Here is a 10,580-nt window from a genome sequence, read left to right on the forward strand (position 1 = left end):
CATTGCACCTCCAAATGTGCCCTCAGAGATCCTTGTCTGTGGATCCTGTAGTCATTCATTTCATAAACCTTTATTGGCATTTAGAACAGTAAAATACACAAGATAGCTCGCCTTCATTAACACATCCCAAAAGATGGTTCATGAGCGGCTACGTTTTTTGATAACAGCCAGCAGGAAGTCTGCTACCAAGTTAGTAGTGACTTCGGAGATATCCTCAAGGAGGAAGCCCACACGACCTTCAGAGGGGCCAATAAAGCTCGACAAAATTGGCTCCAGTAGGCTTTTGTGGAGGTAATTATGAGCGGAGCAGTGGCACAAAATGTGAGCGACAGTGTCGGGTTCCAGATGGCAAAATTTGCAAATTCTACCCTCAAATGGGATATTTTGAAACCTTCCAGAGAGAACTGAGGAAGGGAAGATGTTAAGTCTTGCAAGCATAAAGGCTCCTCCCCCTGCCCATCCATCCCTCTCTTGAGTGGTGGTCTGCAGAGTCGAATGCAGGATGCAGGGAGAGTTCCTGCCTGTGCCAGGGACCAGGGTCATCCCGAGACCTCCCCAACTCCCGAGGCAGCTGCCAAATGCTGCCCCCTCACCCAATAATGATGTGATTTGCTCTCCTCCCATTCCTCAGTACCCTAGCGCTGCATTTTCTCCTCCACACTTCCTCTCCCTCTCTGACTCCTCTTCCTTTTCCAGTTCTGGGAGTGGGAGGAAGAGGAGGAGGTGGAGGTGGTGCAGTGGAAGCAAGAAGGCAGGCAGAAGTGGGTGCCCTTCACTATTCTGCTGCCTGAGGCCTCATAGATGGGCCCTCCACCCACCTGGAACTCTTCAGGGTAGTTCCAAACATGGGGAGTACCTCTTCCTATTCTGTCTCTGCAGACAACACCAAATGTTGGGAGAGCAGAGGCAGGGTCAGCAGCGGAAGCCCATCACTTGTCCCCTCTACACAGAGAAGGAGCATCTGCAGAGGTCTGAAGGATCTGGGGAACAGCACCCTTTCCTGCCTGGAGCACATTCAAGGGAACCCAGCCAGGCTGAATGGCTCCAGTCAGCCACAGTGAGGGCAGGTCACCGATGTGGTTGGAGAGCCTCCCTCCTTGTGCATGCCAAGAACCAAGAAGCCAAACCTCCCTCTGGCCTTCCTCCTCCTCCTTACAGGAGGCTCTTTCTGTCTTCCACAGAGCCATGGACGTCAGACGCTACCTTTGCTGGAAGAGCAAGAAAGGCCTCTGGGTGGATGCTCAGTAACACTGACATCTCTAACCAGGTCCTGAGTACCGCACAATATTAAATCCAGAGTCACCTGCCATCTGGTGGGCTCCGTGACTAGCTGCTCTAAGCCACTGTCATTTAGCACGTCAAGAAATCCAGTCTCCTTATCGTGACCAGAACACAAATTGACCCAGTCTATATGAGGACAATTGAAGTCCCCCATGATTACAACCCTGTCCCTCCTTGTCACCTCCCTGTCCCTCTTGTCGGAAGTCAAGAGTTTTTGCCTGGTATTCTTCCCCCAACGTGCATGTCAAAACGGATCGCAGCATGATCACTGTTCCCAAATGGCTCAGTAACATTTATATCTCTAACCAGGTCCTGTGTACTGCACAATATTAAATCCAGAGTTACCTGTCCTCTGGTGGGCTCCGTGACCAGCTGATCTAAGCCACAGTCATTTAGCACGTCAAGAAATCCCTTCTCCTTTTCGTGACCAGAACACAAATTGACCCAGTCTATATGAGGATAGTTGAAGTCCCCCATGATTACAACCCTGTCCCTCCTTGTCACCTCCCTGATCTGTTTCCTCATTTCAAGGTCCCCATCAGATTTCTGGTCTGGAGGACGATAGCACGCCCCCAGTATTACATCGCTGCACAAGCCTGGTAATTTAACCCACAGAGATTCTACGGTGGAGTCGGACCCACCTTCAATCACTACTTTGCTGTCCCCTGGTTCTGGTGTTATGTGAGAGTGTAAAGAGCATCTCCCTATCCACTCTGTCCATCCCCTGCATAATTTTGTATGTCTCAATCATGTCCGCCCTCAGGCGTCCTTTTCTAGGCTGAAGAGGCCCAAACGCCGTAGCCTTTCCTCATAAGGAAGGTGCCCCAGCCCCGTAATCATCTTAGTCGCTCTCTTTTGCACCTTTTCCATTTCCACCATGTCCTTTTTGAGATGCGGCGACCAGAACTGGACACAATACTCCAGGTGTGGCCTTACCATCGATTTGTACAACGGCATTATAATACTAGCCGTTTTGTTCTCAATACCCTTCCTAATGATCCCAAGCATAGAATTGGCCTTCTTCACTGCTGCCGCACATTGGGTCGACACTTTCATCGACCTGTCCACCACCACCCCAAGATCTCTCTCCTGATCTGTCACAGACAGCTCAGAACCCATCAGCCTATATCTAAAGTTTTGATTTTTTGCCCCAATGTGCATGACTTTACACTTACTGACATTGAAGCGCATCTGCCATTTTGCTGCCCATTCTGCCAGTCTGGAGAGATCCTTCTGGAGCTCCTCACAATCACTTCTGGTCTTCACCACTCAGAAAAGGTTAGTGTCATCCACAAGCTTGACCATTCCGCTGCTCACCCCTGTCTCCAGGTCATTTATGAAGAGTTTGAAGAGCACCGGTCCCAGGACAGATCCTTGGGGCACACCGCTTTTCACCTCTCTCCATTGTGAAAATTGCCCATTGACACCCACTCTCTGCTTCCTGGCCTCCAACCAGTTCTCAATCCACGAGTGGACCTGTCCTCTAATTCCCTGACTGTGGAGTTTTTTCAGTAGCCTTTGGTGAGGGACCGTGTCAAACGCCTTCTGAAAGTCCAGATATATAATGTCCACGGGTTCTCCCGCATCCACATGCCTGTTGACCTTTTCAAAGAATTCTATAAGGTTCGTGAGGCAAGACTTACCCCTACAGAAGCCAGGCTGATTCTCCCTCAGCAAGGCCTGTTCGTCTATGTGTTCTGAGATTCTAAGACTCTATGCGTCTATGTGTTTTGAGATTCTAAGTTCCATCTCTAATGTATTTATTTATTTAAATTTATTTTTCTGGCCCTTGACACCGTGCCATACGATGTGGCCCTCCAGCCAAAAAGTTTAGAGACCCCGATATATAACATGACGGTATTATTTGTACACACCAAGACCTTCACAATTTTGGCCACGAGTGTCCTTTAAGTTTCCACTTGTTTAAAACCAGGGCATGACATCACTGCTGGTCGTGAAGTCACTTCCAGGGTATCATCCTGAGATCATTAGCTACGCCAGTGCACTGAGCCCCACGTCTCTGGGATTGCAGCCTTTGGAAGGTGTGGGTGTTGGGGGTGCAGCTCTGCCCTTAGGCAGGGGTCTAGAGGTGGGGGGGGGCGACGATGCGTGCAGGGAGGGAACTAGGTTGGGTCCCAATCCTGAGATGCAAAATGAAGGGATAAGTATGGAGAAACATCAGAGAGCCAGAAGGGTGCGGGGGGGGGCAAACTGCTGACACAGGGGGCAATGCCCCCCACCCCCTCCAGCTTCTGGGTGCCTCTTGATTGCTGCGCGGGGAGAGGCTCCCCTGCCTGGTCCTCCTCCCGGAGAAGGCAGCAACCCTCCCAGAAAGATGCACTCCCTCCAGCCTCCGAATGCTCCCGTCCCAGGCACGGGGTCTCAGGCTGGGGAAGCAGCCCCTGCGGCAGGGAAGGGCAACGCTGGCAGGCTGCATCCCCGCCGCCTGTCCCTGGGAGCGAGAAGGGACTTGCTTCCGAGGAGACCTGCCCAGGATCGGGCTCCAGGGGAGCAGATGGGCAGCCTGGGAGCAGCCGTGGAGCCTGAATCAGCCTAAACTCACCAGGAGACAAGGCGAAGTGCCTGTCTCAGCCCTGCTCATTTTGGAGGCCCACTGCCAGAGCTCTGCAGAGATATCGGGACTAGATGCGTCCTCCATGCACACGTCCAGCCCTCTTGTATCCTCTTCTTCCCCCCCCCCCCGAAAGATTTGTGTGGCCATGCTCGGAATCTAGGAGAGGGGTGCTCTCTTGCTCACCTGGCACGGGGGCCTTAAGAGCCTGCCAGCAGCCCCACACTTGCTGCCTCACCCCCGAGCTCCAGTCCTCCTCTTCAGATATCCACTCATCCCCCCTTTGCTCCATTGTCCTTCCGTCCCTCCCAGTGCTGATGTTCTCCCCACCACCACCTCCACTTCTGCCAGACCGCCTGGCTTGATGCCAGGCCAGCAAGACTCTCTCCCTGCCAGTCAGAGGCACGTGGCTTATCACAGCCCACCTCAGAGTAGCTCAGCCAGATACAGCCTGGGCCAGACAACAGGAACGCAACCACATTTTATAGGAAGAGGAAGCCATGCTGCAAGATTGCCTCACCAGGCTCTTATCCTCAGTATTACTTGCTCTGGTCCTTTAAAAGGAGGCTCGTCAGCCCCCACCTTGCTGCAAGAGCAGCCTGGAATCAGGGCCTCTGAGAGGAATTTTATCAGGGGGTACAGTAAAGGGGGTACAGGAATTTTATCAGCAGTAGCCCCCCAGCTGTGTCCCTGACTTCCTCTACACTCCTTCATGACAAACAGATCCACAAGCCAAAGAGCCACAGTAACAGGCCCAATTCCTCCAAGATCTGAGACTGTGTTAAAGAGTGTCATGGATGCATTCCTGGGCCTATAGGAACCTACCCTATGTGTGCACCTGGTGTGCCTTGTCCTGTGGTAGTGTCGACCATCCACACTCGAAAAGTTTAAATGGTTCAGCTCCAGTATTCTTTCATGAGACGGAAGGGATGAGTGACCCCTGAAGCTCCTTCCAGGTTCTGAGTATTAATATGGTTTCTCCCCAGTCTGGATTTGTCGATGCACAGTGAGGTTTGCCCTCTGATTGAAGCTCTTTCCACACTCCAAGCATTTATAAGGTTCCTCCCCAGTGTGGCTTCTTTGATGCACAGCGAGGCTTCCCCTCTCACTGAAGCTCCTTCCACACTCCAGGCAGTTATAAGGTTTCTCTCCAGTGTGGGTTCTGAGATGCACAGTGAGGTTTCCTCACGTATTGAAGCTCTTTCCACACTCCAAGTATTTATAAGGTTTCTCCCCAGTGTGGGTTCTGAAATGCACAGTGAGGTTTCCTATCGTATTGAAGCTCTTTCCACACTCCAAGCATTTATAAGGTTTCTCCCCAGTGTGGGTTCTTTGATGCATAGCAAGGCTTCCCCTCTCCCTGAAGCTCCTTTCACACTCCAGGCAGTTATAAGGTTTCTCCCCAGTGTGGATTCTTTGATGTACAGTGAGTTTTCCCTTCTCACTGAAGCTCCTTCCACACTCCAGGCAGCTATATGGTTTCTCCCCAGTGTGGGTTCTTTGATGCACTGTCAAGCCTGAGCTCCGACTGAAGCTCATTCCACACTCCAGGCATTTATGTGATTTCTCATGTTTTGATTTACTGTTGAAGGTTTTTGCACCTTGAAGGGCTTTTTCTTTCCTATTTTTAGTTTGTGTTTCTGGATCATCTAGAAAGACACTCAAATCCCCACCCTGATAAGCATCAGATTTTTGTCTCTGTTTCTCTGTCTGGTTTCCCTCCTGCTTCACTGAGATGTCTTGATCCGCAGCTTTCTCACTGACAGGTGCTGGTCTTCCCTCCTGCCGCCTTGATCCATCCTGATCTCTAAAAGTCACTGCAACATGCAAGGCTGTTTCCGGTGACCCCCCGCGTGGCTCCCTCTGGTCCTCAAGGTCTTGTCTGCACCTTCCTGGAACAGAGAGAATCTTGATTAGCAACAGAGAGGTGGATCCTGCGATGCACACTCTTTAGCATATAAACATACTCAGAAGTAAACCCAATGAATTCAGCAGATATGACTCCCAGGAGAGTAGGAACAGGGGTTTCCAACCTACAGTCCGGGGCCCAAATCTGGCCTCCCACAAGACTTTATCCAGCCCACGGCAACCACAACACGGTTGGCTTTTTTCCCCAACCACACTTGGACAGTCAACATGGGGAGATGTCTACCGCACTTCTCACTGTATGGCCAGTGCGTGACCTCGCTAATGACCTGGAAGTGGTGCTCGCCTCCTGGATGCCTCTTCCAGTGGCCCTGAAGTGCTGCGCTCAGAAGGGGGCAGAAGGCTCCTCGGAGCCTGAGAAACGGCACATGTCTCCTGCAAAGTCGGAGGACGCGTGCCATACTTCCGCCGCCCTGAGGGCCATCCCTCCCCTCCCCTTTTGTTGGGGGGAAGAGGGGGTAGCCCTCACTGGGTAGGAACCACGCCGAGAGCAGCTGCAGCGCACAGCCGCTTCGCGCAGTTCTCTGTTGGTCCCTTTAACAAAAGGGAAGGGGAGGTGCAGCCCTCAGGACCGTGGTCCTTGGCGCGGTTCAGTTCATGGCTTGTGGAGGGGGCATTGCAGTGGCACCCTCAGCACAGCGCCCACCTTGCCCCCTCCAGGTATGCCACTGTCCAGGGGACCGCCTCCCTCACGGCCTCTCTTGCCAAGGGAGTAGGCATGCTCTCTCCTCGTGAGCTGACATGAGCGCATGGCGTGCACTTAACTCTGCATCAAAGAACCCACGCATGGGAGAAACCATATTAACACTCAGAATGTGGAAGGAGCTTCAGGGATCGCTCATCCCTTCCTTCTCCTGAAAGACTTCACACTGGAGTTGAATCATTCAGTTCCCCACTCCGCAGGGCTCCGCGTGTCTTCCACTGCCACTGTGTCAGTTGCAGCTTCGTGACCCACCACAATCAGGTTGCGACCCACCAGGCGGCATCGGAGAGGGCAGGAGCTCGCGGGGAGAGTTGTCGTGCCCCAGCAGGGGGAGGGGAAGGGAAGGGGGAGCCGCTGTTCCCTGCAGGACTGGCCAAGAGGACTCAAGAGGAGGAAACTACCACTCCCAGGATGCCCCGCGTGCGAGGCAAGATGGCGGCACCTGGAAGTGGCTGAGGCTACGGGGTGAAGAGGGAGGCAGGTCTCACAAGCACTTTACAGACAAAATAAAATTATTAAACTAAACCTCTGGTAACTGAGTAAGAGGCCCTTTTTCAAGCAGGTGCTCCTCTTATTTTAGCAGGGGGAGAATAACTGGCCCTCCTCACCCCAGCAGTGTCTCTGCTACTGGCTGTCTGCTGGTGTTCCTTTTGCATCTTTTTAGATTGGGAGCCCTTTTGGGACAGGGAGCCATTTGATTTTCACTGTAAACCGCTTTGTGAACTTTTAGTTGAAAAGCTGTATATAAATACTGTTAATAATAATAATAATAATAATAATAATAATAATAATAATAATAAATGGATCCCTGTCCCAAAAGGGCTCACAACCTAAACAAGATGCAGAGAGTAGCGTAGTTGGAGGAGTGTAAAGCACTACGTTTTGCAGGCGCGTTCAAGTGGCCCCGCCCCACTGGAGCCATGCCCAGCATTCGCCTTGGAGTTGGTCTCTAGCGACCCGGAATGGCTCTCCAGGGCTTAGGGGAAGTTTTTTAGACCCCCACCTGGAAAGTGGAGCCCACTTGCATGGGCTCCAGCAAGTCTCGCAAGGGCCAGGACGCATTGGAGACTGGGGGCTCCCAGCGGGCAGGATTGGGAGTCCTCAAGGGCCACAAGTGGCCCCAGGGCCGGGGTTTGGGCACCCCTGATCTAGGGCAAACTTTTCAGTTGGAGAGCCACACTGTATATTTTACACACAAAAAACCAGTTATATAAAGGAATGAATGAAATTTAAATGAATCAGTAATTGATAGGATTCAGAACAAAGAGAAATGTGACCGTTACTAAGAAACAAGGCTATGCTGAAAATGAGAAATGATATATAATGCGCAAAAATATCAAAAGCTAGCAAAAAGATCAGTAATTAAAAATATTTTAAGTTGTTGCAGGCTGGATAAAATCTTGTGGGGGGCTGGATGTGCCCCCAGATCTAGGCAGATAAAGCAAAGGGGCCCTGACTTACCCAGAAAAGCCAAGTTCTTCAGATTCTCCAGCATCACTTCTGCATACAGGGCCTTCTGGTTGGGCTCCAGCAGAGCCCACTCCTCCTTGGAGAAAGACACAGACACCTCCTCAAAGGACACCGGAGCCTGAATGAAGAAAGGCGCAAATTATGCCTACCCAAGACACATTTCAGAGACTCAAGGAGGGGAAACCTGATATTTTCCTGCAAAGCTCAACCCTTTGCATTTCTGCAATTCAAAAACGCAGTTGAGTTTTTCAGTTTTGTTCATTAGAGTAACAACAAAGAAAAAAAAGTATTGCACCAAACTCCTGCTTCCAGAAGACCCCCATGCAGTCCTTCCTCAAGTCACAAAGCCCCCTGCCAGATCTTGGAGACCCCTCCTGCACACCGCACAGGCAGGCAACTCTGTGACACCTCAGTCCTTGTGGTCTGTGTAGCTTTCACAGAATCTGGGAACTGGAGGGTCCTGCTATGTCATCCACTCCAATCTCCTGTTCAGTGTAGGAGCCAGAGCTAGAACACCCCAGCAGATGGCTGCCCTGAAGGCCCCCATCAAGGGAGAGCCCATTTACACTGCTTATTAACAGAGTTGACTGACAGCTGTCCCTTTTTTCTGTTAGCAAACTTTCCAGCTTCTGGGGCTGAAACTAACTCAGCATGTGCTGGGTTCCCTTTGAATTGGAGCAAAATCTTTCTGTAAAAGACACATGGAGAAAGTGCTCCTGGGCATGTGCAGAGTGACTTATCCTTCCAAAGGCAACACTTCCTCACCTGTCCTAAGACTTAATAGCTCCTGGAGCTCAACCTCTGCTTGTCCACCTAGAGCGCCAGCAGAGCCACAAACAGAGTCCTGCCTGAGCAGTGGTCCAGGGCAAGAAGTCTCTCAAAGGAGCAGGAGAAGCTCAGGTTCTACATGTGGGCAGCATCTGGGACAACAGCACATGCACACGGATGGCTCTAGCCATCTCCAGTTCTTGGGCACAGTGCTGTGTGGAAATAAGCTCTACTTAAACTACACAGGCCCAAAACCGTTCAGGATGCTTCCTACAGTTACCTCTTTGATTCATAATGAACCTTCACTCCTGCCTCTCTCTGCAAACTGCCCTGCTGAGCTGCCGGGTATTTAGAGCTGCTTCTGAGACAGGCGCTGTGAGCAAACTCCATTCCTGCAAGCAGAGGAGAGAAGGAGCCCTGCCCCTCCTGACTGCCGCCAATGTGATCTGATGATGCCAGTCAAAAGGGGCGGCTGCCACTTGCACAGAAGGGCACTCCTGATGGCATTCCTGTGGAATAATCTGCAAGATGGGCACCCCCACATCTTGCAGCACCGGAAGCAACAGGAAAGGAAGAAGCAAAGGAGGCGGCCTCTTCTGTCGCTGCTCCCTGCATGCTTCCCTGGTCACCTGCCCCCTACCTGAGCAGACTTCGCAGCAGCTGGTCGTTCTCCAGCACACGGAGGAGATGACCCAGAACATGACACAGAGGCCGCTCCACTGCCTGCAAGAGACAGAAGGGAGACTTTATTCCTCCAGCTCAGTTAATAACTAAAAGTATTTCTTCCAGGCTCCAGTTCTGATCTGCCTGTTGAAAGAGTCCAAGGTGACAGCAGGAAGATGTGGCAAGTCCCGTGACCTCAGCTAACCTGACAATGGGATGAAAGGAAGGCACAGAGGGCAGGTCTCTCAGTGTGCTAAAAGATCCATGAATCTGGAGGCAGGGTGGGGTGCGAAAGGCAAGGGGGCTACTGCCTTTGCGTCCTGCTTCTACCTGATTACACTGACAGCAAGACACTGCCTGGTCTGCTGCAGGAAGCAAGTGTTGGGAGGCAAGCTGGCAGTATTGTGCCCTTGATTTAGAAAGAACTAGGGCAAAGTGGCTTTTCTTCCACAACAGTTTGTGTCATTTAACCCACTTTAATAAAGGTATTTTACTCTACTGTTTCTATGTTACTGCTGGGCTGCCTCAACTGAGGCAGAGTCCAGAGCTTGAGCACTCTACATTCTCACTCTGCATTCAGCTTTCAGCTGGTCAGAGCATGTGTGTCTCACCCCATGGCACAGTCTCTGGGAGCTGTGGGCTTCCCTCTCCGGAACAAGGGGTCTGCACTGCTTCAAGGAACTCCTGCCATTGTGCTTCCCACTGCTGCAATGACAATCCCTCTTCTGGTTCCTGCTTAACGTGCGGTGGCTCTGCCCACTTCAGGTGCTGCACGAGAGCCCCCATCCGGGCTGCAGGGGAGGGGTCCTCTGGTTCTGCCAGCCTCGTCTCTGGCTGGAGACTTTCTGGCTCCTCTTGCTCCATTTTCAATCCCAGCTTCACATGTTCCTCTAGCGCATGCTGGAGGTGGAGACCCAGAGCTAGGAGTTCTCCCCCTTGCTCCACAGCCATTTCCAGGCAGAAGGGATGCTCCCAGCTTAGCCCATCTGTCCTTTACAGCAGCTATGGACAAAAAAACTTGCACGCAGTTCGCTCTGGGGCGGGAGGGTGGGCAGTGACTGGAGGTGCTTCCTCAGCAAGGCTTCATCATATCAGGTCTTTGAACAGAGAGAGGAAACCCTTTGCCTTGACGGAAGGAGCTGCTGCAGGGAGGCAGTTTACCCAGTCAAGGGATTCTGAGCACCACAGCGATCCTGT

The 10,580-nt window shown here is 51.8% G+C and overlaps 1 protein-coding gene across 1 annotated transcript; it reads right to left on the reverse strand.

Moving 5' to 3' along the window:
* Window positions 1-4,069: 4,069 nt before the first annotated feature.
* On the reverse strand, window positions 4,070-10,359 carry LOC136640439 (zinc finger protein 586-like). The gene is given in 4 exon segments (XM_066615580.1): window positions 4,070-5,745; window positions 7,944-8,070; window positions 9,361-9,443; window positions 9,995-10,359. Coding segments are annotated over 4 exon segments (1,476 nt in total). The 5' UTR covers window positions 10,335-10,359; the 3' UTR covers window positions 4,070-4,819.
* Window positions 10,360-10,580: the final 221 nt, after the last annotated feature.

This window comes from Tiliqua scincoides, chromosome 2, assembly GCF_035046505.1.
Source record: "Tiliqua scincoides isolate rTilSci1 chromosome 2, rTilSci1.hap2, whole genome shotgun sequence".
Classification (NCBI taxonomy): domain Eukaryota; kingdom Metazoa; phylum Chordata; class Lepidosauria; order Squamata; family Scincidae; genus Tiliqua; species Tiliqua scincoides.